General features: G+C 46.8%; 9 protein-coding genes across 9 annotated transcripts; 4 read left to right on the top strand and 5 right to left on the bottom strand.

The window, feature by feature from the left end:
* Window positions 1-2,077: 2,077 nt before the first annotated feature.
* On the top strand, window positions 2,078-2,944 carry F4822DRAFT_427862 (uncharacterized protein; the record flags this gene model as incomplete). The annotated part of the gene is made up of 2 exons (XM_051460811.1): window positions 2,078-2,469; window positions 2,530-2,944. 2 exons carry the CDS (start codon window positions 2,078-2,080, stop codon window positions 2,942-2,944), a joined length of 807 nt encoding a protein of 268 aa, XP_051315287.1.
* A 3,425-nt stretch (window positions 2,945-6,369) lies between these two features.
* On the bottom strand, window positions 6,370-9,080 carry F4822DRAFT_203159 (HET-domain-containing protein). The gene is made up of 3 exons (XM_051453756.1): window positions 8,778-9,080; window positions 8,213-8,579; window positions 6,370-8,138 (listed from the first exon to the last, which is right to left on the bottom strand). The coding sequence occupies exons 2-3, from the start codon at window positions 8,556-8,558 to the stop codon at window positions 6,505-6,507; spliced, it is 1,980 nt and encodes a 659-aa protein (XP_051315286.1). The 5' UTR covers window positions 8,559-8,579; window positions 8,778-9,080; the 3' UTR covers window positions 6,370-6,504.
* A 163-nt stretch (window positions 9,081-9,243) lies between these two features.
* On the top strand, window positions 9,244-11,515 carry F4822DRAFT_398642 (isocitrate dehydrogenase NADP-dependent). The gene is made up of 3 exons (XM_051457708.1): window positions 9,244-10,056; window positions 10,257-10,793; window positions 10,854-11,515. Exons 1-3 carry the CDS (start codon window positions 9,639-9,641, stop codon window positions 11,276-11,278), a joined length of 1,380 nt encoding a protein of 459 aa, XP_051315285.1. The 5' UTR covers window positions 9,244-9,638; the 3' UTR covers window positions 11,279-11,515.
* F4822DRAFT_398640 (uncharacterized protein) lies at window positions 11,516-13,896 on the bottom strand. Its single transcript, XM_051457707.1, has one exon. The coding sequence runs from the start codon at window positions 13,442-13,444 to the stop codon at window positions 11,915-11,917; it is 1,530 nt and encodes a 509-aa protein (XP_051315284.1). The 5' UTR covers window positions 13,445-13,896; the 3' UTR covers window positions 11,516-11,914.
* Window positions 13,897-14,051: 155 nt separating this feature from the next.
* Window positions 14,052-16,991, bottom strand: F4822DRAFT_203118 (heterokaryon incompatibility protein-domain-containing protein). Its single transcript, XM_051453755.1, has 2 exons — window positions 15,919-16,991; window positions 14,052-15,857 (listed from the first exon to the last, which is right to left on the bottom strand). The coding sequence occupies exons 1-2, from the start codon at window positions 16,544-16,546 to the stop codon at window positions 14,080-14,082; spliced, it is 2,406 nt and encodes an 801-aa protein (XP_051315283.1). The 5' UTR covers window positions 16,547-16,991; the 3' UTR covers window positions 14,052-14,079.
* A 550-nt stretch (window positions 16,992-17,541) lies between these two features.
* F4822DRAFT_427857 (arad-like aldolase/epimerase) lies at window positions 17,542-18,585 on the top strand (the record flags this gene model as incomplete). The annotated part of the gene is made up of 3 exons (XM_051460810.1): window positions 17,542-17,848; window positions 17,902-18,459; window positions 18,539-18,585. 3 exons carry the CDS (start codon window positions 17,542-17,544, stop codon window positions 18,583-18,585), a joined length of 912 nt encoding a protein of 303 aa, XP_051315282.1.
* Window positions 18,586-19,304: 719 nt separating this feature from the next.
* Window positions 19,305-20,567, top strand: F4822DRAFT_442774 (uncharacterized protein; the record flags this gene model as incomplete). Its single annotated transcript, XM_051463032.1, has 3 exons — window positions 19,305-19,570; window positions 19,634-20,374; window positions 20,435-20,567. The coding sequence occupies 3 exons, from the start codon at window positions 19,305-19,307 to the stop codon at window positions 20,565-20,567; spliced, it is 1,140 nt and encodes a 379-aa protein (XP_051315281.1).
* A 172-nt stretch (window positions 20,568-20,739) lies between these two features.
* F4822DRAFT_427855 (uncharacterized protein) lies at window positions 20,740-22,072 on the bottom strand (the record flags this gene model as incomplete). Its single annotated transcript, XM_051460809.1, has 5 exons — window positions 20,740-21,136; window positions 21,206-21,594; window positions 21,649-21,716; window positions 21,773-21,809; window positions 21,869-22,072. 5 exons carry the CDS (start codon window positions 22,070-22,072, stop codon window positions 20,740-20,742), a joined length of 1,095 nt encoding a protein of 364 aa, XP_051315280.1.
* Window positions 22,073-22,928: 856 nt separating this feature from the next.
* Window positions 22,929-25,364, bottom strand: F4822DRAFT_427854 (uncharacterized protein; the record flags this gene model as incomplete). The annotated part of the gene is made up of 1 exon (XM_051460808.1): window positions 22,929-25,364. One exon carries the CDS (start codon window positions 25,362-25,364, stop codon window positions 22,929-22,931), a length of 2,436 nt encoding a protein of 811 aa, XP_051315279.1.
* Window positions 25,365-25,429: the final 65 nt, after the last annotated feature.

Genomic DNA, 25,429 nt, shown 5'->3' with positions numbered 1-25,429 from the left:
GCCTGGTATAAGCCTGCCAAGAGATCAGGACACGGGCGCATCGACGGAGTTTGGGGTACTAAAAGGGCAAAAAAACCAAAACAAAAAGAATACATCAATGCATAAGCATCTGAACCGAGGTTGATGAGGAATTATCAAGGCGAAAGATGCAATTTCTTAGTCTGAGCCTTGTCAATTCGTCATGCTATACGGTTTGGAGGATTGACATCACGAATTCCTAGCTAATCCTTACAGTGAGCTTTGGTCAATTTGCCTCTTGACCGAGCTCTCTTTATTGTCTCACTAAGATAAGATCTTTATTGAGCGGGACGCAGCCGCAGGGACCGAAGCATGTTTCTGTCGTGCAGAATCCCACTTAAAACAGCCTCACTCCCGTTTTCCCGCTGGAAAACCCCTAAAAAGTCGTAATGCACGTCTGGGGCGCGGGCTCGAAGCGATGAACTACGGCGCTGCGTAATTAGCACTTGCGATTCCCGTGTCTCGTCTGATGGGGGCTGATTAGGCAGCGAACTGCAGGCAAACGGAAACAATGCGCTGGCAAGGCAATCCGGTCCCTTAGGCGAACCAGTCCGCCTGGAATCGATAAAAGCTTCATAATTATAAGCTAAAGCTACCCATTTAATTCGATAGCTTGGCCTAATTGAGGCTGAAGTCCTACCCTAAAGTGGCTGTGTCCTACCAATCTTGCAGGCACCAACGACGTCTAAGGTCGCACAGGACTCTTTGGAAAATCCCCAGATTACCACCTTTTCCAATAGTGACGTCCGAAAGATTTACTAGGGTTACGACATCATTGTCCTAATATCTCCCAATTATCAGCACCGTGTGGTCATGGAAAAAATACTTACTCCAAAAAGGATTGGGATTCTCGGGTGTCTGCCGCTGTGGGTTACTTGCCAAACTCAACCCTCTACACGGTCTATCCAATCCCGTTTTTTGATCCTTTTCCACTAATCCGCTTGAGTGCTTACCTACCACGCTTGCCCATATGTTTCCATATCCTATCGCGCTGGTCAGCCTTACCCATAGAAGCAAACCGCGTTCATGTGGTATCCTGATCTTTGGGCTGAACTGTCTTGGCTTGAACGATCCACCTTCGGGTGGCATTGCCTTCCAAATGTCATGCACCTACATCAAGGCTCGCTACGGAGCCAGGTAAGTTGATGCCGATAGGGTATGTTCACCGAACCCAAACTAGGTGTCTCACTTGCGGATTTTTTTTCTGTTCCCCAAAGGATTTACATGTTACTCCCGGCATAACTCTAAGAACTATTCCTAGTATTCGTGTTCCTTAGTTACATTACTCGTGGGCGGGGACACGGCGGCCTCGGTGTGGCTAGTTTGTCGCCTACTAATCACCTGGTAACCCGGAAATCATCCGAGACTTCCCTATGCACTCCCCGGGGGGCGATGCTAAATGTTAAGCAATAGCTATCATGAGCGGGTGCTGTCGCTTATGTTTTGCAATTGACTTCTTGCACCTTGGCATTTCCGCTTCTAGAAATTGGAGTTCTCAGCAGGACACATATTCACGCATCTCGAAGCCCTAACCCAGATTCAACGCTCGCCTCACCCCTAAGATATGCAGTTTGAGCCCTAATTTGTCCTACCGACGCAAATCTACTGGCTGTCACACCGATGAAGGATTGTCATGTATTGGTCGAGTGTGAGACTTTGACAGCTTTGATAGCAGAGTCTATTTGAACACTCCAATGAACGTCCCAGCCAGATATCGTAACAGTTTAGTCTTGTATTACCGCACCTTTATCCGTATCGACCACTAGGCAGCTCTACACCATCGAAATATTTGCATAATCATCTCCAAGTTTGTTCCGTGTCCTTCGAGCTGTGTCTGTTAGAGAAGATAGCCTCCTATCAATATAAGTACGACAACGCTCCGTGGAGCGTGTGCCTTAACTCTTACTCGACGAAAGAGCCGGTATAACAGAACGGTACACAATACGGCAGCAACAAAACATACTCTTAACTTATCAACTCACCTATGGCCTCCTATACATACCCTTCAGGAGCTGGCTCCGGATACGATGACCAAATTTATTGGGAGACAAGCGCCGCCATGTCACGAAATACATCACACGGGAGCGGGTATAGCAATTACTCGGGATCTAGCAACGGCCAGTTCGATGTTGCAGTATCACCAAACTCTGAAGGCATTAACGATTTCGATCTCAACGTCAACCCAACAGACGTGGGAACTTATTTCACAAACGAGAACGTAAACGACAACGGTTACCAAGTAGGAGGCGTGGTAGATACAACAAACTATATCACGGCTGGTAATGGGAACGATACGGGCTACCAAGTTGATGAGTCGGGATTCCAATATCAGCTCTACAACTTTGTCGCTACTGGGAACTTAGGACAGGGGCCATACTGGCAACTAAAGCCCGGTTATACTCCAGACACGAACTACCCAGCCACCATACCGGCTCAGCAAAGCTCTGAAGTGTAAGTTCCTTCCTAGGCCGTACGTGTGAGGACTACCTGGGTCTAATACGGTCTATATAGGCCACGTTCAACAAATGAATCTGCGAACCGCCACGTCTGTCTCGAACGCTTCTGTCAAGCACCACCTTTTAAACGCAAGGCAGACCTTGAACGACACTATCTACACAGGCACCGTGACAGCAGTCAGAAAGAGGCATTCCCTTGCGACTGGAAAAGATGCCAGAGATTCAAGGAGCCCTTCTACCGCCGCGATCACTGCAGGGAACACTATCGTGACTACCACAACGAGGATTTAGAGCCACGGGGTTCCAAGAAACAATCCAACGAATGGTGGAAGAGCCGCAACGTCGACACTAAGTGGTGGCGCTGCGCCAAATGCCTCAACCGCATTCCCATCGACAGCAAGGGGTTCGAGTGCTCCAAATGCAAGACAACTTGCGAAACCGAGAGACGAAAGCTGAGAGGTTACAAATAAGCAGCCTGCATCCACTAGCCGTGTAGCTGAACATCAAACTCAACTCAGCTCTTCAGCGCTTAGGGTCGCATGAGACCTCCAGGCGCGTAATGCAGTCAACTCTGCATGAATCTATTACGGTTTAAATTAAGTCCGCGCGTTAACTATTCCTATTTCATCTACCAACTACCATCTTACTTGTCCTATTACAACGTCGAAGAGTCGCGTGAGACAATATTGTACCTGTCGATCCCTTATTCCTGTTATACTTTGACCTCCTATCCTATATTCCCTCCTTCCTTACTCCTGAGCGGGTTTTTTATTCTTTCTCCAGCTGGCGTTAGTTCATTTATTCCCCTTTTTGACGCACAGCATTGATGGCGTAGGGCTGGAATGGAACATTATTATCCTACATGGAAGGCGGTCTGGCTGTGTCCGGACTGCTATTGGTTGAATTACGGGACGTTACATGTATAGGGCTGCGGCAGAGCGGGTAGTTATGGTGTTCAATTTTTTCTCCTCCACGCAATATCTTTCCTTCGTTCTATTCTCGATATTAGTTTTTTCGATATTCTATTCCACGGCGAGATGATGAATGAGGCTATGTTTTCTATATTATCGTTTCCTTTTATGATTTCACGCTACTTTATCTTGGGTTGGGGTCTTGAGCTTAGCTGTTGGAGGCGTTTTTTTTTCCCTTGAGATGGATATTTGTATGTCTGACGGTCTATACTGTATTGATAGGTACTTACGGGTTGGATGGAAATATTTCGGGTATGTCTAATGCGTTGTGTTTATTATCCGGCGCTTGGATAGATAGGTCAATAGATAGATACCTTTATGCGGTAGACAGTCGTTTTTCTCTTTAGCTTGCAAGCTTTTACCTACTGCCCCTTTCTATCTAGCACCTCCGTCATCTTTCATATATCTCCAATTTTTTTACTATGTCTATCATTCTTTCAGCTTATATGATCCCTTAATAAGGGCGGGGAATAGCGATTATACGTGGGATTGTTAAGTAGAAAACGCGGAATAGGAAAAAAGTCCTACGCGGGGGTATACTCGATCTTTGGGTATCATCCGGAGTCTCCGTTGCGTTGGATATTGGTTATCGGAGGAGACTCGGTTTTGGGGATTTTTTTTTTTCAGATGTTAGGTGCCGTCTACGGATCGGAGATATGTCTATGTATGTAGGTTTAGCTGGGAAGGGATGCATGTATGAGGTATGCAGTATGTCTGCGTTCGGGTAGACAGGTATGGGTAATGGACCGGTGTGAGAATGGATATATGATAGGGCTGTTATGGGCTTTGTGGCTGCTTCTACTGCTGCAGGTAATGCGTTATAGGGTGTAAGGACGGCTACTGAGATATGTCATAGGGTTGCGTTTTTATTTTTTCAAAGGCTACTCCGGCACAAAGTAAAGAGCAAAAGATGCCGATGTTCCATTCGTATGACTTCGAATACCTACTTAAATTTGATGCGTTGTTCTAATAGCCAGAAGGGCTAGGCAGACTTTTGATTTCTTTCCTCTACTAGGAATCCTCGTCGAGCTTCGGGGTTTTTTTAGTGGTGTGGCTTCTTGGCATGGATGGGATGGGATGGCTGTGTGCATACATATGTACAGATTATACGCGCGTACCTGCAGTGCGAGGCAGTAGAGCGGGATTGTAGTGGTGGTGGTGGTGGTGGTGGTGGCAGTCCGCAGTAGTGGATATTATGAGGGTGGCAGGGCATAACTACCTCATTACCAACCTCCTCTACCTAGGTTGAGTTGGGTTATATTTTTTGGCTCAGTTGTACGAAGAGCTCTTCAACTCGATTTAGTCTGATTATTCCCTCAAAGCCTTTCTCTTCTGCTAGTTTCTATGTATTCCCCTGGATCTTAATTTATTGATCTTGTCCTTTTTTTGGCCGTCTTATGAACTGCCATTCCCGTGATTCATTCCCATTTGTTACCTCGTGAACTTATCCACGGTACCTCAGCGGGGGGTTGAGCGTATAAGGGAGAATACGTGTCGGTTGAAAAGCTTCTTTTAAGCCAAGGACAATTGACTTCAACCCTTTCCCTTAACTCAATATTACCATCTAGGACTTTTCTGACTCGATATTGTCTCAGTACAGATATCGTGATAGGCTGTTCGGTGTAAGACGTTGTTGACGGTAAAGACAACAAAGACACGGCATCTTAGGTTGACAACGTCGACATTTGCACTTTTATATTAAATCTCTCTTTTAAAGGTTTTGGTTATGAGTTTTTAATTTGTGTAAACAATATTATCTATTTTTGATACGGAGTTACATGAGGTAACGTACCTAGAGACGCAATTAATACCTCAAGCAGGCTACTAGCTCTATAATTATATCCCTAAATTGGAGCTGGAGTTTTTTTTTTTTTGGAATAGTTCGGTATGCGAGCCATAAGTTATCGATCTGTTCCTTGAAATAAGGAGATAACGGTTGATCTGATAGGCCAACTGGATCAATAGACGCAGTGGTGAGGCTGCCTGGATTAACTAGATTGAATGCTTTAGCTCAATATTAAGCCATGAACAAATAGTTGACTCTTCAACTATATTGTAAATGTGGGGGCAATTCTTGATCATGTTGTCATGATTGTTGGAAGTCCATGCGAATGTAGTTCAATATCCTATCATTAGAAATCAGATCACGGGCTATGTGATCGAATCAAATTTATCCCGAAGCCTTGACGAATCATGGAGGGCCTATATTACTCACTTTTCATACCGAGCGTAACATTCTGAACGCCTCATTGTCTATGTGGGATGTCCTTTCCGGAAAAGAGTCCTGTGCGGGTAGCCTACTCATACACACGCCCTTTAGAGTACAGAAGTAAGGAACGCGGCAGAACCGGCTCGAGTCCGATCGGTGCACAATCGACTCGACCGAGGTTTCTCAGAAATAACGTGTTTGATCTGCAGCTGCAGTTAGAGTCATAGCCGACCTTGCATAATTAATACCTGCCTAGTTGGGAATACTGCCTTATACATGCAATGCAGGAGGTGATGAAGTATGGTTGGTACCTACACTTATGCATGTCCCCTCTTTCTATTGTTGTGCATATGACACATCAGAGCCGAATGAACACGGTATTTGGACAGTGCAAGATCGCACATTGTGTGTTGAGTTGTCCTAATCTAAAAGATGAGGCTTCCGTTGATAAGGCTGGGGTAAGGCGTTGGTATTGGTGTTGCACGGCTGTAGCCTGTATGTTACCCTTCCCTGCATCGTATATATTAATCAAAGCTAAGTAGAAATATGAGGGTGTAGAAAAACAACGTGTCTGAAGCATCTCTTGTGTCAGGACCTTCTAAGCCCCCCCCCACCTATTTTTGTTCTCGTTATAGAATGCTATAAAGTTGTAGCTGCTTCGCTTGGGGGAAATGAGTCTTCCGGAAATTCGGAGTTAATGCAATATTGATGGGTAGGCAAATACCTCGGACATAGCCGGTGGTGGGTATGGGTATTGCAAGAAACTACCCGAGATCGGAGCAAATGCCCAATCGCCCACATGTAGATAAATTGCCCATCTCAAAAGAGGCCATTTCAAAAAGGCTGCATTTCAGACTAGGGTGAATTCGCGGGTTTCATACTGGGCCTCTTCATACCAATTTGGCGGGTTTCTCATCATCAAGAGTCCGACGCGCTCGAAATGATCAGACAAGTCGGGCCTTCTGAGTGAGGGTCCCAATATCAATGCGTAAAATTCGAAGCGGTAGCGTATTAATGGGAATAGCCAGACAGAATACGCACCGGGACGTATTGAATAGACGTCCCTTTCGGTATGAAAGATTCTTCTCACAGAATCCACTGGTTTCCCAGCCGCAGGATCGAATATGAAGCCATCTGCGATGAGCGGCACATCGATAGAGCAATCCATATCCTGGCATTCAACGTCGGGGATCACGATCGAGCAATTTTGCCGTATGTTGCCGTTGGCGTGGTCTGGTTCCGGGTTGATCTGTGTGGCGTTGACGTACGAGTTACCGATGTGGAGTTCTGCTAGAATGGGTTTGCCGCGAACTCGAACAAAGCCATCAGAGACAGGACCGAAACGATTTATTGTTGACGGCACCACCGATGCGTCCAATATGTTGCTTAAAACCGATTCAGCACGATGGGTGCCGATGCCAAACTTGCCGTCCACGGAAGCCCAACTCCAGCTAGGAGCATAAAAACTTTCTGGATAGCTTCTTTTGGACGTACGCCAACATAGTTGATTGGCGAGATCTTCTTTCCATAGGCCTGCAAGGTAAGTGTCGCCAGTTATAGACTGGAATCGCGAAGCTACTGCTGAAAGCGCAACAAATTTATCTGATGGAAAGGTAAGTGCCATCTTGCTATATACTCCAACGACATCTGCTCTCCATAAACCTGCTGGTCCCATTTGAGGTCTTGAGCTTAGCATATAATCGAGGTTGGTCGCGGTGGCGTGGAGTTGTTCGGCGAAGAAACCACACTCGCAATAGATTCCTTCACGGCACTCCCACATCATACACCCATCCCGGTATGCTAGGTACCTTCTTGCTAAAAACCTCTCTTGGAACGCCCAAGCGCGGGAATCTAATGGTTCACCTTTATGCCGAGCGAGTAGGCGGTAGGTAAATTTAATACGCGGTATTCGGGTATTCATCTTAATGCTAGCATAGCGCCACGTGGGGAGATAGGCTCGATCCCGTAAGAAGCCGTCATGAGGATTAGGTGAGATTGCAGCGGCCAAGACAAGTTCTGCGTTGCCATAGACATTTTCCATCTGACCTGACTCTGACTCCCAGTCCTCTTGATCACCTTGGATGATGCAAAGGGCATCTATCCAGAGATAACACATGCTAAGGCGTCTTGTGACATTGACCGCGTCTTTGAATACTTTTGGGAGAGCTTCCAAAGGGATTCCAGTCCTGTGCGACTCGAGAGTATATTTTGTTGTAATGAGGGACTGCGAATTGCCCCAACAATAACTTAAGGCCACATAGTCGCATCCCTCCTTCACTTCCGACCTTAAAACAAGCCTTACACCCTCATGGTCAAGGTGTAGAACTCTAGAGGGAACGTAATCCATCTGGCAGCTGGCACATTTTAGATGCTCTCTTCTACATGTATCCAATAATCTCTTGGCGAGCCCGAAAGCCTCTGGTGAATCGCTACTAACCGGAATCTTATTTCTTGACTCGTACTTGTCATTTCTAAGGGTATTTGCTGAGACTAGCAAGTTAGTCAATTAGCTGGAAACATAAAGAGGGTGCATCAATTAAGAGCCTGAAAAACCTCACATGGTGGATTGATCATAATGGGGAAGAAGTCTGTTAGTGATGCCGTAAGCGCGTTCAGAATAAGCACATAATTCTGGCTGAAGGGATCGAAATGAGCTCTGAGGAAAGCGGTCCTGCAGGTGAAGTGACGAAATGTTTGAAGATCGCTATGGTTTTCTTTTGTGTCGATGAGAAGTGAAAAGATGGTTTCGCAAACCACGCAGCCAGGTGTATGAGTTGAACTGCCATCCAATATATTCTCCAAGTCAATTTTCCAATCATTGAGATTTAAGAGAGTTATGTCCGAGGGATGAGGCCATATTTTGGATAGATTGCTAGACTTGGAGCCGCAGATTTGACACTGCATAAGGGGTGCCACCTTGCCGTTCTTTGAGATTGGGAGGCAATTAGTAAAATACGATTGAATTGTACGCCAAAATTCGACAAATGATCCCATCTTGTCATTTTCCATGGTGCGGACATGGGGTTTAGTAGAACATAACCTCTTGCTAAGAAGTAATAACACGGACAAGCTTGATTGTCGAGAAAGGGAGATCATGAAGCGTTGTACTTGAGAAAAACATACTTATGATTTATGATTGAGCCATGATAAGACTGAGCCATAACTGGGCTACGGCTGACGTGGTAGCTGTCGCGCCTGTCAAGGTGCGGTTGGTATGGAGCCATCAAAGCTTAGCCAGTTAACTCTTTAAGAATTCAATAGTTCCATTACTCCTTGTCTGTAAATAATGACTGCGATCCCATTCTGTCAACGAATTCGTATTGTCTGCAGCTGAGAGTAATGGAGAATACATAATGAAGTATGAAGAATTATAAAGTTAAGAAAATTAAATTCATTTGAGATTACTGTCTTCTCTAATTCGATGCACGGACCACATCATACGAGACCCGTACCTACCGTCAATAAATATGTACATGCACCTCCTCTTCTCCGCATATCGGCAAAATGTGGGGGATTGAAGACCCTGAAATCAAACGCTGATTGGTGAATGCCCCTCACCTTCAATTTTTGCCTTTGGTACCCGTACGACGTCAGAGAGTGCACAAGACCATATTCGCAGCAGGTGCGACATAACTACATTCGGGAATCCTTGACGAATAGAGAGGCTAAGAACTTTTAGTATATGTACTTGTATATGGTCAAGTCGCGCGCTTTAGAGTTTCTAATCCCCGTCCCCGTGTCCTCCCCGTTACGCAAAGCAAAACCTTCCTCAGCTCCGGGACCCGACTAAGGCGATAGCGATCAACGTTACCAAAGTTAGCCGGCTTCGTTTCAACTACGAAATATTCCTCGGCTCTAACTCTCTTAGCTTCTTGTCTACTTGCCGCTACCAGCCTCTCTCTCGGTTGCGTGCGCTATCTTCTTACAACGTATAATTATCGTTTGCGCAAGTGTGGCGCCCTTGTTTCCGAGACATCCTTCATCATGAATGTCATTTCCTCCACCGCGGCCCGTTGCCTACGGCCGTCAACTTTCTCCCGATCGGCGAGACCATTTATTAGGTCCTCACCTATCACATTTCGTCCTGCAGTTCCAGTGGCGTTTTTTCATTATACCAGGTTAAACATGGCGCCTGAAAAAATTAAAGTCCAAAATCCTGTTGTGGAACTCGACGGTGATGAGATGACCAGGGTTATCTGGAAGGTCATTAAGGACAAATTCATCTTCCCCTACCTCGACATCGACCTAAAGTACTACGATTTGGGATTGGAATATCGAGATGAAACCAACGACCAAGTTACGATTGATGCCGCCGAGGCTATCAAGAAGTACTCAGTCGGAGTTAAATGCGCCACTATCACCCCGGATGAGGCCCGTGTGAAGGAATTTAATCTCAAGCAGAGTAAGCCTCAAGCCTGTTCCCGATGCAGTCTTACATGCATTTCCGCCCCTGCACAATAAGCCTACCAACCATCCGATCTTTAACCCCGCACCCTAATCTTCAGATCTTACTATATCTATTAGATGTTTTGTAACCTGAATTGCTTTTATACTACACGGAATAGATCTAGTAGGATGACTGACCTGAACCCCCCTGTATAGTGTGGCTCTCTCCTAACGGTACGATCCGCAATGCTCTTGGCGGTACCGTCTTCCGTGAGCCTATTGTCATCCCCCGCATTCCGAGATTACTACCAGGATGGAAGAAGCCCATTATCATTGGCCGTCATGCCTTTGGTGATCAGTACCGGGCCAAGGACCGAGTTATCCCAGGACCAGGAAAATTATCTATGGTGTACACCCCCGAGGGTGGCAAGCCCGAGGAGATTGAAGTTTTCCAATTCAAGGAGGGTGGTGGTGTCGCACAAACCCAGTACAATACCGCTGAGAGTATTACCGGATTTGCACACGCCAGCTTCAAGCTAGCTCTTGACAAGGAATTGCCTTTGTACATGTCCACTAAGAACACTATCCTCAAGAAGTACGATGGCAGGTTCAAGGATATCTTCCAGGAGCTATACGACACTCAGTATAAGAAGGAATTCGAAGCTAAGAACATCTGGTATGAGCATCGCCTGATCGACGATATGGTCGCTCAGATGGTCAAGAGCTCTGGTGGATACATTATGGCATTGAAGAGTAAGCCCCCTCACCGCCCTTATGAGTCCTACATTGGAATGAGACTTACACATCATCTAGACTACGACGGCGATGTTCAATCTGATATTGTAGCACAAGGTTTTGGTTCTCTGGGTCTCATGACATCAGTCCTAATCACCCCAGACGGTAAGACTTTTGAGTCGGAAGCAGCACACGGAACAGTAACACGACACTACCGGGAGCACCAGAAGGGCCGAGAGACATCAACGAACCCTATTGCTAGCATCTTCGCCTGGACCCGAGGATTATTGCAGCGTGGTAAGCTAGACGAGACGCCTGAGTTAATCGCATTCGCCGAGAGCCTCGAGAAGGCATGCGTTGACACCGTTGATGTTGATGGCATCATGACCAAGGACTTGGCCCTTGCCTGCGGCAAGACAGCCCGCGAGGACTACGTCACAACCAACGAATACCTCGATGCTGTCGAGAAGAGACTAAAGAAGACTCTTTCTGCCAAGCTATAGAGTTAAGAAAAGATAAAGCAAGGCGCATGGGGAAGCTATGAATGAATGACAGGCCGATAAGCAAGAAGATATAGATCTTGATCTAGAACTTGCATTAAATGGATGGAAGGTTATGCGCGCGCGCGATTGGCATTGTATATACATCTATGTACTCATTTTTTATGAACAGCATAGGCGCTATCTAGACATCTAGGCAGTTAGATATCACCGTTCCGCATACCCTGCAAGGGGGCATGTTGCATATTGAAAATATATGCGATTCTGCATGATCGATTATTACGTTCTCGTACTGGCGCTTTTGTATGTTATAACCCGAGTAAAACAGGTTTATCGCAATATACGCGCCACAAAGGCTTGTTGAATCCTACGTCATATTTAATAACCACCATTATAATGACATCTTATTTTGCCTATTACCCCCTTTACGTATCCCATAATACTTCACCCACCTAATGCACCGCTCTTTGCAAAATATCCGTAACACTAACTCCAGTATGATATTTTATAAGCACAAACGCAACGCGACGCGACGCAAAATCAGTCAGCCAACCCGAGGGGTATCATCCACCACGCCACTCCTCTCCTTTTCTTTTTCTCTTATGCTCCTTTCCACTCCGCATATCCTAACTCGCGTTCTCATGACTTCTCCGCGGGCATAGTACTCGGCGCATTCTCCGCCGTAACACCACTATAAGCCGGCCTTGCCGCGGGCCCAGCTAATTGGTCCGCCATCGCCTCATCATAACTCGGCGGCGCTTCCTCGTACATAGTCGCGCCCACGGTGCCTAATTGCGGGGGATACAACGGATCTGGCGCCGGCGGCTGGACATTAACCCCTGGCCCCGGACGCGGTGGTTGCTGCGGTGGCCGGTTTGGTAATCGAGGCGGCCGCGAGTTCTGCGTCGAGACCGAGTTTAGGAGTTCTTGTGGTGGTCGGATGCCGGAGTATACATCTACCTTCGAGAGTTTAAGGGGCAGGGTTATAGATGGGGAGTTGGGTTTTAGGGATGAAGGAGAGGAGGATGGGGCCCAGGTTAGGGTTAACATTATTTCTAATCCGTATGTTCGTGCTAGGTTGCATGTGCGGAAGGAGGGCGCGACGGTGTTGGGGAGGCGCCGGTCTTTCCATAGTGTTTTTGGAATTTCAAATTCGGCGTCCACGGGGTCGGTGGGGGAGTTGAAGAGTTGGATTGGAGGGGAAAGTTGTGGGGCGGAGAAGAGGATCCAGGTTGAGCGCTCGGTGTTCTCGAGGTTGTGTACGCGGACTTGGGTGTGGCCTACTAGCACGATTTCGAGGGCGGTTAGGTATACGTGTTGTTGTTCGGTGGGCGCGAGTTTGCGCGCGATTAGGCGGAGGGGGAGGGGTTCGTTGCAAGTTAGGATGCTGGGAAAGGGTAAACGCGCGGACATCTCGATTGATGGTGGTGTGCCTCCTGCTCCGCTTGATGGACTTGCCGTTGAGGACCGACTCCCGAAGAATGAGGACTTTTTCTGGTGAAGAGCGGCTTGTGGTCGGAAGGTAAAGGGTCGCCGAGCGAATGCTTCTTGGCTTGTCTTAGCCGGCCGCGGCGGCTCGACAGGGAGGAATTTAAAGCCGACTTGGTATCGCCAATTCTCTTTAAAGAAGCCTGGACGTTGTATGGTGACTTTTATATAATACCGTATTTCGGCCTCCTGGGGGAAACCGGTGAGGGAGGGAGGTAGTGTGCCCTTCACGTGTTGTAGCATGAGTTGTTTCGAGCCATCCATTGTACGAAATCCACTCCCGCTGAGGCCTCCAATGCCTAATAGCGCACTCATGGCTTTCGGGTCATGACATATGTTGTTTAGGGGCACCTTGAAATTGAACTTGAACTCGTGCGTGCCTGGTTGGAAGGCTAGAGCGGCGCCATCGTCGGGGTACACCTGAAATAATCGGTATAGGATTTTATGGCTTTCAGTTATAATGTCGCCTACCCCGCCACCACCGGGTATCCGTCCACGGTAGAGGTCATCGCGGTCGCCTGTGGACGGAACGGTTAGAGCAGTATGCGACTCGCCTTCGAGCTTGACAATAACGTTTCCGATGGTTTCAGGTCGGTGTAAGACTAGGATCACGCGGCCGCTTATAAAATCGAGATTCGTGTAGAACTCGGGAGGATTATCGAGGGCTATTCGTATCGACATCGTGGGATGTTGTATTATATCTCGAAGCGCAATTCATATGGTATAGAAAGGTGAAAGTTGGAAAGGTCGTGCCAGGGTGAATATATTGTTTCGCTTGTTGTTTTGGATATCGGAACTTTTGGGGACGATGATGACTGGATCGACAGCGGATCGAAGCGGGTCACAGGGACATTACGAGGCATTACGGCCATTGCTAAGGTATTTTAGCTCAGCTCAACAGCTAATCTACCAGTTTGTGAAGCAGGGTTACATGGCGAAACAAACCAAAATTGGTTGACGAATGGCAAATTGGAAAATACCTACACGTAAGGTACGGATGTGAGGATTCCAGAATGCTGAGCCTCTAAGCGTCGTCACGATGTCATATGTCACATATGTCATTTTGTGGCTTAGGTCATCATGTCTTGTCTTATCGGCTTATCAAAAGTACATAGGTACTTATAGATCCCAGCACATAAGGTTCATAACCTACAGATGCATGACAGGGGTAAATTTGCCTAATTGGGAAATCATGTGTTCACCGATAATGCCGAGAGGCCTCGGAGATCTCGGAAGTAAAGAAATACAGCCAATGTTCCTGAATTGATAAAACATATTTAATCTTAACCAAGTTCCCCAACTAAAAATACATTCAACTATATCAACACCAATGAATTAAGATTATTAGGTCCAGACTCGGGTTGGTATCTCCCCTGTTCCATATATCCACATATAAAGGCATCGCCTACCACCTCGTATCGTTCGGTGTTATCATCACCCCTCACTTGACGGAAAATCATAGGTCTCGAAACTCCGTAAACACGAGCGACCAGATCGCCCGCTTCGACATGCGGTGGTCCTGAGCCGACGAAACCATCACGAGAGAAAATCAGGCTTCTTTTTCGAGCTAGTGCATTCCACGAGTCGACAAATGATCGTAACACTTCGCGGTTTCCCTTGAGACGATCCGTGAACGACGGATCCCTATCCATAACTTTACGGTTCAAGTTTTGTATAAGGATTTTATACCACTTATTAAACAATGAAGTATTGGGCTCGTAATAGTTCTCGCCCATGACGGTTCCGCTAGGTGACTCGTTTGTTCGAACGCGACCGGAAAACACGTCTAGGACCATCTGAGGAATCGTTTTACTTCCTTGATCGACTGGGTTCTCCTTCCAAAGATGTCTAAGCCATCGCCGCAGGTGGGATACTGCGTCATTTAGTTGCGTCAGGTTCATTGCAATGGGTTCTGTTTCATAGTTCGGGGTGTCGATCGAATCGAGGGTTCCACCGTGGAACGTCACCTTCCCAATGGTCTTTATCCGCACAATAGCCTCATCTCCCCGAATTTGAATACAATCCTCGAGCCTTCCATGTGACCACTGCTGATTGAAGATTTTATTAAGATATTGTGGGCTCAGCCAAGTTCTTTCTCTGATCTTTCCACAGTCAGGAACCCAAGTTGGCGATCCTGCGGCGGGTCTCCCAGCATCAGCCAAAAGCTCAATGAAGGCGGAATCCCATCGAAGAAGGCTCCCAAAGAGTTCTTGAAAAACTAGAGCCTCAGTTTTTTGGTAGTTTGGTTCCGAACAAGGCGCATTTAGAGTGCGAAGGATACCATACATAGAGAAAGATTTATCAAGGCCTCGGGTTGCTTTACGCATCCGAAGCGCCTCTTGAATCCCCGATATTACAGGATAATTCGTCTCAATCGCTTCCTTAAAGCGGTTCCTCCTATGGCTGAAGCACGGGAAACACGAAACTAAAATCCTATAGGCAAAATTCGTCATCACGTAGTAAGAAGTCGCGACGACCAGTATCAATCCTTCATTAGTGCCGCTAAAGTGGACAAGATACGCGAAGAAATACCCCAGGGCGAAGAGTACGCTTCCGTAACCGAAGAGGAGACCAGAAGTAGACGACAGCCAGGATGCGAAGTAATTCAATCTCGCGATTCGAACAACATTTTGCCTATAAATATATGCAGATCGATGACATCCATCCCTCGCGAGTCCTTTCGCTTGTGTTCCCGATAGTAAGTTATCGTTGTTCGTTGAGCGTGATAGAGTGGCCCATATGGATACTAAGTCCCATAACCCAGCAGATGTGTCTATTATCCGATGTACAGTACGGGACCACCAACGTCTGGATGTAAATCTCCATTTATTTTCCAATAGTGATCGCGTGAAGCTACGCTCTTCCATCCAGTGGCCACCGGTAGCCACGTCGTGAACTTTCTTCAAATTGGCTAGGGAGACGATACTGTCGCCACTAACAAACACCGGATTAGGAGAAAGCAGAAATTCCTGAAACGTCCAGGCCCGAGAAAACCACTCACAAGCCATGAGGTTCTGGACGTCGATATTTTGTATTTCATGTGGATCATCCCACCCCGCCTTCAAGTACATGTGGACGCGTGGGTAAAATAATCCTATATGATAAGAGTAATTAGTAAGTCTGTCATAGCCCGCCATGTATAGTATTTTTCTTACGAAAGCTAATAAATCGAGCCAGGTATGCACGCAGCAACGATAAAATAAACAAAACCTTATCGAGAATGACTTTCCTCTTATTCCAAGGAAAACCGGCGGGATGTGGCCCGAGATAAGAGATCTCGTTCAGTGCCTCGATTGTCTTGAACAGTTGCGGATTCCCTAACCCAAGCCAGATAAAAGTTGTTTCAGCCCGACTATATATATCTCCCATCATTGCTACTTGTTGGGTCTTCTCCGTGTCGTCGGTTTGGTTAACGCATATAGAGTCAATCCAGATGGTTATCGGGCCATATAGGTGACGCAACGCTAATAGAGCTGCCTTCCCGTTGTCCGTTATTGGGAACTCACACCCGTTGCAAGTGATCGCCGAGGATCCCGCACCCCAAACATATGACAGCGCCGTAAATCGTGATCCAGTCTTCAGGTCAACTACCCTCATGCTACCTTTCAACCCTGTGTTCTGTTGGGGCGGCTCGCCATCTAAGTCTAATACTCGTATATGGTGGCCACTAGATGGGATCTGAAGATGGTCGTAGAGCTGTGGTGGCTGAATAATCGGCCCGGGGGCATTGTTGTCTTCGTTCTGTACGGATAGGTCAACGGAAACGAACCCGTGGGCTTCCATTTTATCCCGCTTCTCGAATATAAATACACCCGGTTCCCGATCCGTAGGAACGGAGACTGGTTTGCCATTTAGTAAAAAGACACGATATTATCTAATTAAGTCTCACTAAGATACCTCAAATGAAGCAGGAGGGACATTCTTTTGCGCTTAGTGGAAGCTGATAACAATTTAGGTAAGGGACCGGGAAAATGAGTTGAATACATATTCAAGACGAGGCTTCAACATTATGTTTCAAGTGGATGCGGCTGAAAACTGCCCCGGGTAGGCACCGACAGTGAAGCTTCGGTGAGCCAGAGCTACCTACCTAGGTGGGAAGGTAGGCAGACGTGCTTACAACTTGACGTGTACTATCAGGGGTGATCGGGCGAGCAGATCTTACTTAAAAGGAGGATTTTATCAACCAACAGATTATATACATAAGCAGAAAGGATCAATTTATGTCAGATATCATATCATAGGTAATAAATTATCTTCCTTCTATTCCTGTATAACCCTAATGTTTTACCGACATTAAATATTACCTTGTAAGTTTCCCCGTCGACGCTTTACCCCTAAAAACCAGTGACTTGTATGCTTTATAGCGATATCCTTATATAGCGACTATAAAACTGCTTTTATAAAAACCAGTTTAAACGGGGTATAACATTATACAGTATATTCATGTAAAGAAACTATGACGGACTTCACTGACGCCACCATGATCCCGCATTTCCGACGATGACTTCTCCGCATCGGTAATATCCCTCGGACGGGAACTAGTTCTTTGTTGACTTATATGTACGATTTGGAGAAATGACGCCCATTTCTGACCTAGACCGAGCTCGCAATTGGTGGGAGATATTGGTGTTTGCCATTTCCCCGCCTCACGGAATCATGTAAGCGGTAGCTGGTGGGAAATGGACTTTGTCATTAAATATTGCTTACTGCTGGGTATAACTTCGTTTTTGTTTCTTGGCAGTCCAGATAGATGACCGGGAAAGCCTAACTCATACAAAATGTCTTCTACAGAAACAGTCACTAAGGCCGTCTCAACCCTCTCCATCGAGAAGCCTCAAGTGCAGAATGGCTTCAATGGAAAGGATAAGATTGAGAATCCTCCCCAGGTCCAATTCAACGGCACCACTAAAAGTGGCAAGAAGTTGAAAATTAGAACCTACCCCAAGTTTGATAACCTTGAGGATGAAAGACTCTACCGAAAACAACATCTCGCAGCAGCATTCCGGGTCTTCGCCGACCGTGGCTTCGATGAGGGCGTCGCCGGGCATATCTCCGTCCGCGACCCCATCTTGACCGACCACTTCTGTAAGTCGCTAATCAAGTCCGGATTATTCGGGTCTTTCATATTAATCTCACAGGGCTAAATCCGCTTTCGATGCATTTCTCACTGATTAAAGTCTCGGACTTGATCTTGTGCGATGAGGATGGTAATGTGGTGGAGGGGTCCGAGCCCGTTAACGCAGCCGCCTTCGCGATCCACTCACAAATTCACAAGGCACGGCCCGACGTGCATGCTGCATGTCACGCGCATAGTGTACACGGCAAAGCTTTTTCCGTTTTCGGTCGCGAGCTCGAAATGATTACTCAAGATGCGTGCCGCTTCTACAAAAGTCATGGAGTATACCGCGACTTCCGAGGCGTAGTCCTCGATAGCGAAGAAGGGATAAGAATCTCCAAAGCCCTTGGAAATGGAAAAGCCGTGATTCTTCAGAACCACGGCTTACTTACCGTTGGTGGAAGTGTTGATGAGGCGGCTTTCTGGTTTATTAGCCTTGAGAGGACTTGTCAGGCTCAATTACTAGCCGATGCAGCTTCCGTCGCGGGGTATAAGAAGATCCCCATCGATGATGACGAAGCGGCGTATACCTCACTACAAGTTGGCGGCCCGGATAAGGGGTGGCTTGCTTTCCAGCCATGTAAGAACTCGACGATCCGCCTACCCCGCCCCCCTTTTTCTCCCACCCCTCAAAATCACCCCTTCTAATGACTTGATAGACTACGACGAGCAACTCGCGAAAACTAAGGGCGATTTCTTGAACTAGTATGTTTAGCTTCATCTAAACCATCGAAAGTATAAGGCACGGACGTCGTTGCACAGCAACAATACGCCATTATGGATTTTATTCCCACTATTGAACTATCGCACTGACAATGTCTTCCGGAAGACTGTGATTTGGATTAAATAATTCAAAAGACTAAAATAATAGGTGCGGTTTCTTAAGGCGGTTACACGGATACAGGTCAGGCATGCCTGTTCACTGTGTAATATGGCATGGATATTGAAGATGTCAGTAGGGCTACAAGAATGAATCTATAGTATATGACTCAAGTCAAAGTCAGAATGGCAGAACGCAGGAAAAATTAATCGTGCTATGGCCTCTACGTGTTCATGTGCTCGTGAGGTGTCGTTTAGCTTCAGACTAACACTGTGTATAACGTTTCTCAACGCGATAGTTTCTCTGTCAATAAACAAATACAAATATTCTAAAGTACGCATAGAATCCATTTCTTCTACCTTCCGTCATCGTAGAAGGATAGAGTACAAACATACCCCCCAAGTATATTTTTAAGATTCTCAAGTACCAACATCCAATTTGAGCCGGTCTTAGTGATCAGATACCACATCTCAGCATCAGACATCTTTTCGGATAGCTCAAACCCGGTCATTACCATCAAATAAACAACGTCCTAACCCAGGGCAAAATCACTTTCAACTTCCACACCCTTCACGACAAAATCGCGATATTCATCCTAACCCAAAATGGCTCAAAACCAGGAGCGAGTCGTAACTCCGGAAATGGAGACCTTTACGTCTGATATCCAAGAGAAACAGGCGAAAGGTGTCAAATTTTACACCAAGGAAAACATCCAACGAATCGCCGAGCAGCTTGATAAGTATAAGACAGGAGATCTCGCAGACGATAAATTCAAAGTGCCGAATTTGAAGGGAGAAGAAGTTGAAATCACCCTTGACCTAGACGAGCCGACTGTTTGGGTAGACTCACGATGTGACCATGGAGATCGACGGTAAGATGAAAAATTCCAAAATTTGCCGTTCATTTTGGATTTGAAATACTTACTTCGCAATAGGGGAGGCCCATATCTATACTACCGATCTGCACAAGCCATGGCCGAATATTTAGACATGGAGCCTTTCAATCTTCAACAAGCTTACCTTCCCATCGTCCCTCTATTGCCCCGTACTAATGGCCATGGCTGTTGCGGACGCAAGGGGAAGAAAAGAGCTGTGATTAACCCCGACCCCACCCTATCCGCCATGGAAGTCAACCAAGAATTCAACGTCGTGCGACAAAGATGGGAAGGGAGCGATTCATTCGCTCGCCTCAAGACAGTATTCAAAGCCAACAAACCTCTTCTCACCAACGTCACCAAAATCGTCGCATTCGCCTGCGGCCAGCTAGCGACGGGCCCCGGCATATGCTCCTTCTCAGCGAACCAGCACGCGCTAGCTCTCAGTCTCCAGACACTCATCTCAAAAGCAAAAGCTACTAAATTTGGCTTCAGCGGAGTTCTTCAAACTGTCCAGAAGTCGCTTAAGAGGAAGAAGGGAGGGCATTGTACCCCTACCACAGTCCCATGTTTTGCGCAGGACCCCGCGTATATGACGATAGACAAGCAAATACTTGAGGGGTTGGGGTTCACTATTGTAGATGACCCACGCGGGTTTCTTGAAGTCGATGATGATTCGGTGGTTATTTTTCTTACGCCCAATACACCTATTCAGCAAGTTGTTTTCGACCTCGCGCGTCCGGCTGCGGTTTTTCAAGAGTGGTTACGAGCTGATGTGAATGGACCGGAGGCAAAATATTGGTAAGTCTCCACATTTATCTGGGAAAAGGGGTAAAGGGGTATCGCGCTAACAGTGACTAGCCCAAATCCCACGTCTGCGCGGGTTCAAAAGATATTGGATAATGAGTACACGATAGTGTATAGTTCGTGGAGACATCATCTCAGGGATGGCGAGTTGTATATCAGGAAGAACCTCTTGAACAAGCGAGAATGACTGCTTGATTACCCGGCTGGGTAGAGGTGGGGTGGCGATCTTCTGATATACTTGTGTTTCTCATAATCAGCGGGATAACAACGGCGTACTGGGGTGTATTTGGTAGGTAAGAGACTGCTACATTACTCATGAACTAATATACATCTAACACTAACATTTTGAAGCATTTTTATCATATAGCTTCACCTACTTGGAAGGAGTTCGACTGTTTAATGCTATGTTGAACGACGACACCATAAGGAAGTGTGTGGTCAGACCGTTCCGGTGGTCCACCATCAGCGAAACTTGCCAACGCGATCTCATCGTCGTCTCTTCTTAATCTTCTGTTTTCACGATACTCCTGTCGCCGGGACGGGTACCCTTCGGTGGCTTCGGTGCTCTTTACGGACCGCAACTTGCCACCCCAGCGGAGGAAAAGTGGATAAATAATTGGTAGACAAGCTGTGAGGATTGCGATCGAAGGTTCCACGGAGGACCAAATGCCTACTGGGCTCAAGGTCCATGCCAAGTCGACTTCTTGCGTGTACTTGACCAAGTAAAATAGTCGCGCGATGCCGGCGATACACGCACTGAGATAGAATGGTTAGCGATATGGTGTTCTTATTCTGTGTTTTTTTGGGCGTGAAGTGCTGTCTTACAAGCTACCGAGCGAAAATAAGGTGCATATCTGAAGTTTTTTGCGCATTGACATTTGGAGTTTGAGAATCTGCGGGATAGGGATCACTAGGATGAGGATATCTAGTGGAATGTTGATACTTGCGTAGGATATATATGCCGCTTTAATGTCGATACACTTTGCTTGAACAATGCCAAGATATTGGTCCCAGATGGCGGATATGGGCCTGCACATGATTGCAAGTGAAATCCAGGCGGAAATTGTATGACCGACAGTAAGAAATCCCCCTAGGAAGAGGCTCATTCTCCAGAAATTCCCGAACATGCCAAAAAGTCGGTAGTAGAAGCAAAGAAGTGAGAGCTTTATACAAAGGATAGCAACGGTGTAGATGATGGTATAACTATAGGTGATCTAAAAATCGACATCAGTATTGGCATCTAGATTAGCGAAGAAAATTCACCAAACCTTTAAGATTGGGATAAGATCCGACTTCGATATGGTCCATACGTGGGTACCGATGCCGAATATATTCCCTATTCATAATCTCGTTAGACGATAACATGTAGTTCGCCGGGGTGTAAGATCTCACCAGCTACTGTTGCGGCCGCGGTACCAATCGAAAACACCTACTCCAGATTGACGATTAGAAGGCGATACATATAACTAAGTGTAGATCATGACCTACGAGCGCAGCTATTATGAAGTAATCATCCGCCATCAGCCCTAACCGCGCCGTGATCCTTGCCACTATCCTTAGCACAACCGACACGAACGCGATAGAAAGTAGGAAGCCGACTGCGAAGTAACTCCCCACTGTTCTGTCCTCCGCGAGGTTAACCGTAGGTGGCGGCGGCCCAAACACCACGATAATAAAGGGATCGAGCTCCATCATATTACGCGCCTAGGACATAAAGAATTGAAAGGCATAACTTCAAGGTTGATGGAAGTATTAAACTACATAAATGCTTTTAGTGGTTTCAGTAACGAGCGTTACACGTGCTACAAGATACCTAATTCGATATCCCATGTGGTTTTCTAGCCAACCATAGCCCGTTCTATATTTATTCCTATGTCAAATCCGGGCGTATGGTGCGAAGCGCACTATCATTTCACATCACACCTAGTGAATCCTTCTATAGAATAGAATGGCTGCCATAGGAGGGATCGGCGAATGTAGGGCGGAATTAAGAAAAAAAGGAATATCAATAAACCTCTGCAGTCTCCATCACGGGAAAGGAGATATACTTATACCCCTGCGCGGCCCTTCTCGGCAGCGATGCGGCGCCGGGTAACTTGCAATAGTGTAGCTCATCTTAAAAAATGAAATAGTCTGCCTGGATTCTAGCCGTATTACGTACCTGAAGTACCTAGGTAAATTTTACGGAATTCAATGCCCGTAGCTCAACTCCGCAGCCTTGACAGATCGGCAGTAGCAACTAATAAATGGAAGCGAGAGCGAGACCTGCATACCGTCCCGCCATTTCCGTCCCGTGTGGGGGGAATAGGATCGCGCCACAGGCGCAATCAAATAAGAACTCATAATCTAAGGGTGGTAACTTGGTAAGCTTCGAGGGTTTTTGTAATGCCACACCTTCTCCTTCCGCCAATAGTAACGTCGTTACGGGCGTGTTGAGAAGATTTCCAATCCCTTAGCACACATTAGTATCTTAGTATATTAGCAAGTCACCTAGGTATCTGGGTGAGGAATGAATCAATTGCAATTGAGTTTTCAAGGGGCACCCTTGTTAACTAAACGGCCTTTTGGTTCCCTCTGAGAGGTCCTGGAAAAGCGAAGAATTGTCGTCACTAACCATTTCCAATGATCGTCTCACCTTTCCAAGCCGCTGCTTCATATGTTCGTCCGTAAACGATATTTCGGAATTGTCAAATTGGCTTATATTGTTCTGGCAGGGTTCTTCAACAGCATCATCAAGACTCTCGACCCAGTCCTTCACTCGTTGCTGAGAATTGACATTTGCCTCTATACTTAAGGTGAGCAGCTCCCGTATGCTCATCTGAGCCTTGAGTGATTTGATTTGAGTCTGTGAACGCTTCACCTCGTATCCATTTTCGAAAGGGTCGTCGAAATCTAATACCTCGGCTAAAAGCATAAACGATTTGATCGTTGATTTATGCCTCTCGGAGAAAATATCTATTCGCGACCTTAGGACTTCACGAGCTAACCCTATCGCCCTCTCCATATGCTCTAACTTGACCTGGTCAATATCATCCCGCGATATATCGATGTGTCTACCATCTAGTGGCCATTGGAAGTCCTCCATGAGAGGAACCAAAGGAGTGTCCTGTTGGCCCAGAGTCGGTAGAGCCGTTGATATAATGCTACCTGGACGGGAGACGTTAGGTGAAGGCAGGATGTTATTACAGGTATCTCCAGGCTTGGAACAGCTGCACAGAGGATCGCTAAGTCTGAAGGAGTCCTGGGCGATGCCGGCCTTCGTAGTAAGCACCAATGGGTGCGCCTGTCTCTCCTGCGTTCCAGGCTTGTATGCCGTCAGGCTTTGAAGTCCCCGCTCAAGGGCTTCGCTATGAGCATCGAAAGCGTCGAAGTGACGGTGAAGCCTAAATAGGCAATCGGCAATGCGCAATTGGGCAACCAAGGTATCATAAGTGCCATCGAGTCCTGGGCCTCTCCTTGCATCGTAAATCTCTTGCTGAAGATTCAATGCCTCTAAACGATCCTCTTCATTGGGAGATAACACCTTCAAGTGGCTGATGCGGTCTTTGACATAGAGCACACTGACATGATGACTTGGGTATTGGGTTAATAGATGTCGAAGTAGCTCGTAAGCATCGTATATACCCATATTTGTTTCCGTGCATCGTGCCCGGATTTCAGCCAACGCGACGCGTGCTGCAACAGTCCGCGGGTGATGGTCACTGAAGATTTGCCTTGTCTTGTCGTAGACGTGATGTCTTATGTCCGCAACGTCTTGGCCGAGTTTTTCTTTCGTTGTAGCATATTCTGAGTAAATGTCTAGAAGGGCCGTGTGAGACTCGGGTAAGACTTTCTTCTCCCATTCCAATATTTTCTCCCTAATCTCTAACGCCTCAAGGTAGCGACCGAACTGATGGTAACTTTTGGCAATGCCTCTCAACAGTGCGACTTCTACCCTATTTGGTGCCTCCGTTTTAGATAGCAGCCGCTCGAGATAATCGATGTTCCAGTGCTTGGAAGGGATTCCCAAGTACTCAACAAGCGCCATGTGTCTGTGATATATGGCTTCCGGCGTCCTTCCTAAGCTCTCTAAGCTATCCGCAACGTCCATGCGGAACTGAATATATGGGACTTCGTGCGGGGGCGATTCGGTTTTCTTGGGATAGCTATCAAGAACCTCCTCGCGCAATTTCAAGGACTCCTCTTTACTACCGAGCTCGAAATACGTCTGTGCCAAGTTTGCCTTCCACGCTAGGACATCGAATGGGTCGAATTCGATTGTAGATTGCGCGATATATGTATGTATTTGTTGTTGTATCCTCAGAGCTTCTTCCGAGCCTCCTAGATTCAAGGTGCTGATTCCTAGCTCGTTCATCGCCTTGTAGTAAAGGATCGCGACCTCTGGGCGAGTATCGGATGCTAGATTTTCCAAGGCAATACATGTATCTCTCTGAAGTTGACTTGCCAATTTTAGCTTTCCGCTTTCTCCTAAAGCAATTGATATTTTCAGACCTATTTCACATCGGTCTTGTAGAGCATCCCCTGGTGCGGTAAACCAATTTTTACTTTGAGCCTCGCCCACACAAGAGATAAGATGAGTATGAATAATCCAGCGATCATTCCACGGGTCCCGCTCACGGACACCTTCAATCTTCAGGGGGTCCCATGAAACAGCCTCTGATAGCGTGGTCAATGCTACCTCCCAAGGCTCTTCTTGGTGGTTCACGCGATCCTTGTGGCGCCGCTGGGCTGTTATCTGGACGACGGGGTGGATTTCGATTACTCTGTCCACCTCGTCCCAGCTAATAAGATGGTATTCACGTAGGATGGTCAGTGCCTCGTAAACAGTCTCATAGCCCTCATCCCTTTCGTCCTGGGTTTGCAATGCTTGCAGATGCCGCCGTCGTCGCCAGTCACTGAAAGTCGAGCTCCGTATCGCATTCCAACTAAGCCGTAAGATCCGTTCATGAAAGCCTCGTCGGTCGCTAAATGCAAGGAGATCCATAATCGAAAGGCCAGCCCTCGCCCTTCCGGCTTCGTTGTGATGCTGATCAGCTGACAGGGCTTCTA

This window comes from Hypoxylon trugodes (assembly GCF_022578975.1).
Source record: "Hypoxylon trugodes strain CBS 135444 unplaced genomic scaffold F4822scaffold_4, whole genome shotgun sequence".
NCBI classification, from domain to species: Eukaryota; Fungi; Ascomycota; class Sordariomycetes; order Xylariales; family Hypoxylaceae; genus Hypoxylon; species Hypoxylon trugodes.
This window is presented reverse-complemented; position numbering and strand designations above follow the sequence as displayed.

What these genes read in the sequence shown, in the direction of transcription:
- F4822DRAFT_203159 (XM_051453756.1), bottom strand. Translation starts at nt 8,558, where the DNA reads ATGCAGTGTCAAATCTGCGGCTCCAAGTCTAGCAATCTATCCAAAATA. An exon ending in CATTATGATCAATCCACCAT is followed by an intron (nt 8,139 to 8,212) that starts GTGAGGTTTTTC and finishes TGCTAGTCTCAG; the next exon opens with CAAATACCCTTAGAAATGAC.
- F4822DRAFT_398642 (XM_051457708.1), top strand. Translation starts at nt 9,639, where the DNA reads ATGAATGTCATTTCCTCCACCGCGGCCCGTTGCCTACGGCCGTCAACT. An exon ending in GGAATTTAATCTCAAGCAGA is followed by an intron (nt 10,057 to 10,256) that starts GTAAGCCTCAAG and finishes CCCCCTGTATAG; the next exon opens with TGTGGCTCTCTCCTAACGGT. An exon ending in ATACATTATGGCATTGAAGA is followed by an intron (nt 10,794 to 10,853) that starts GTAAGCCCCCTC and finishes CACATCATCTAG; the next exon opens with ACTACGACGGCGATGTTCAA.
- F4822DRAFT_398640 (XM_051457707.1), bottom strand. Translation starts at nt 13,444, where the DNA reads ATGTCGATACGAATAGCCCTCGATAATCCTCCCGAGTTCTACACGAAT.
- F4822DRAFT_203118 (XM_051453755.1), bottom strand. Translation starts at nt 16,546, where the DNA reads ATGGAAGCCCACGGGTTCGTTTCCGTTGACCTATCCGTACAGAACGAA. An exon ending in GGCTCGATTTATTAGCTTTC is followed by an intron (nt 15,858 to 15,918) that starts GTAAGAAAAATA and finishes CTTATCATATAG; the next exon opens with GATTATTTTACCCACGCGTC.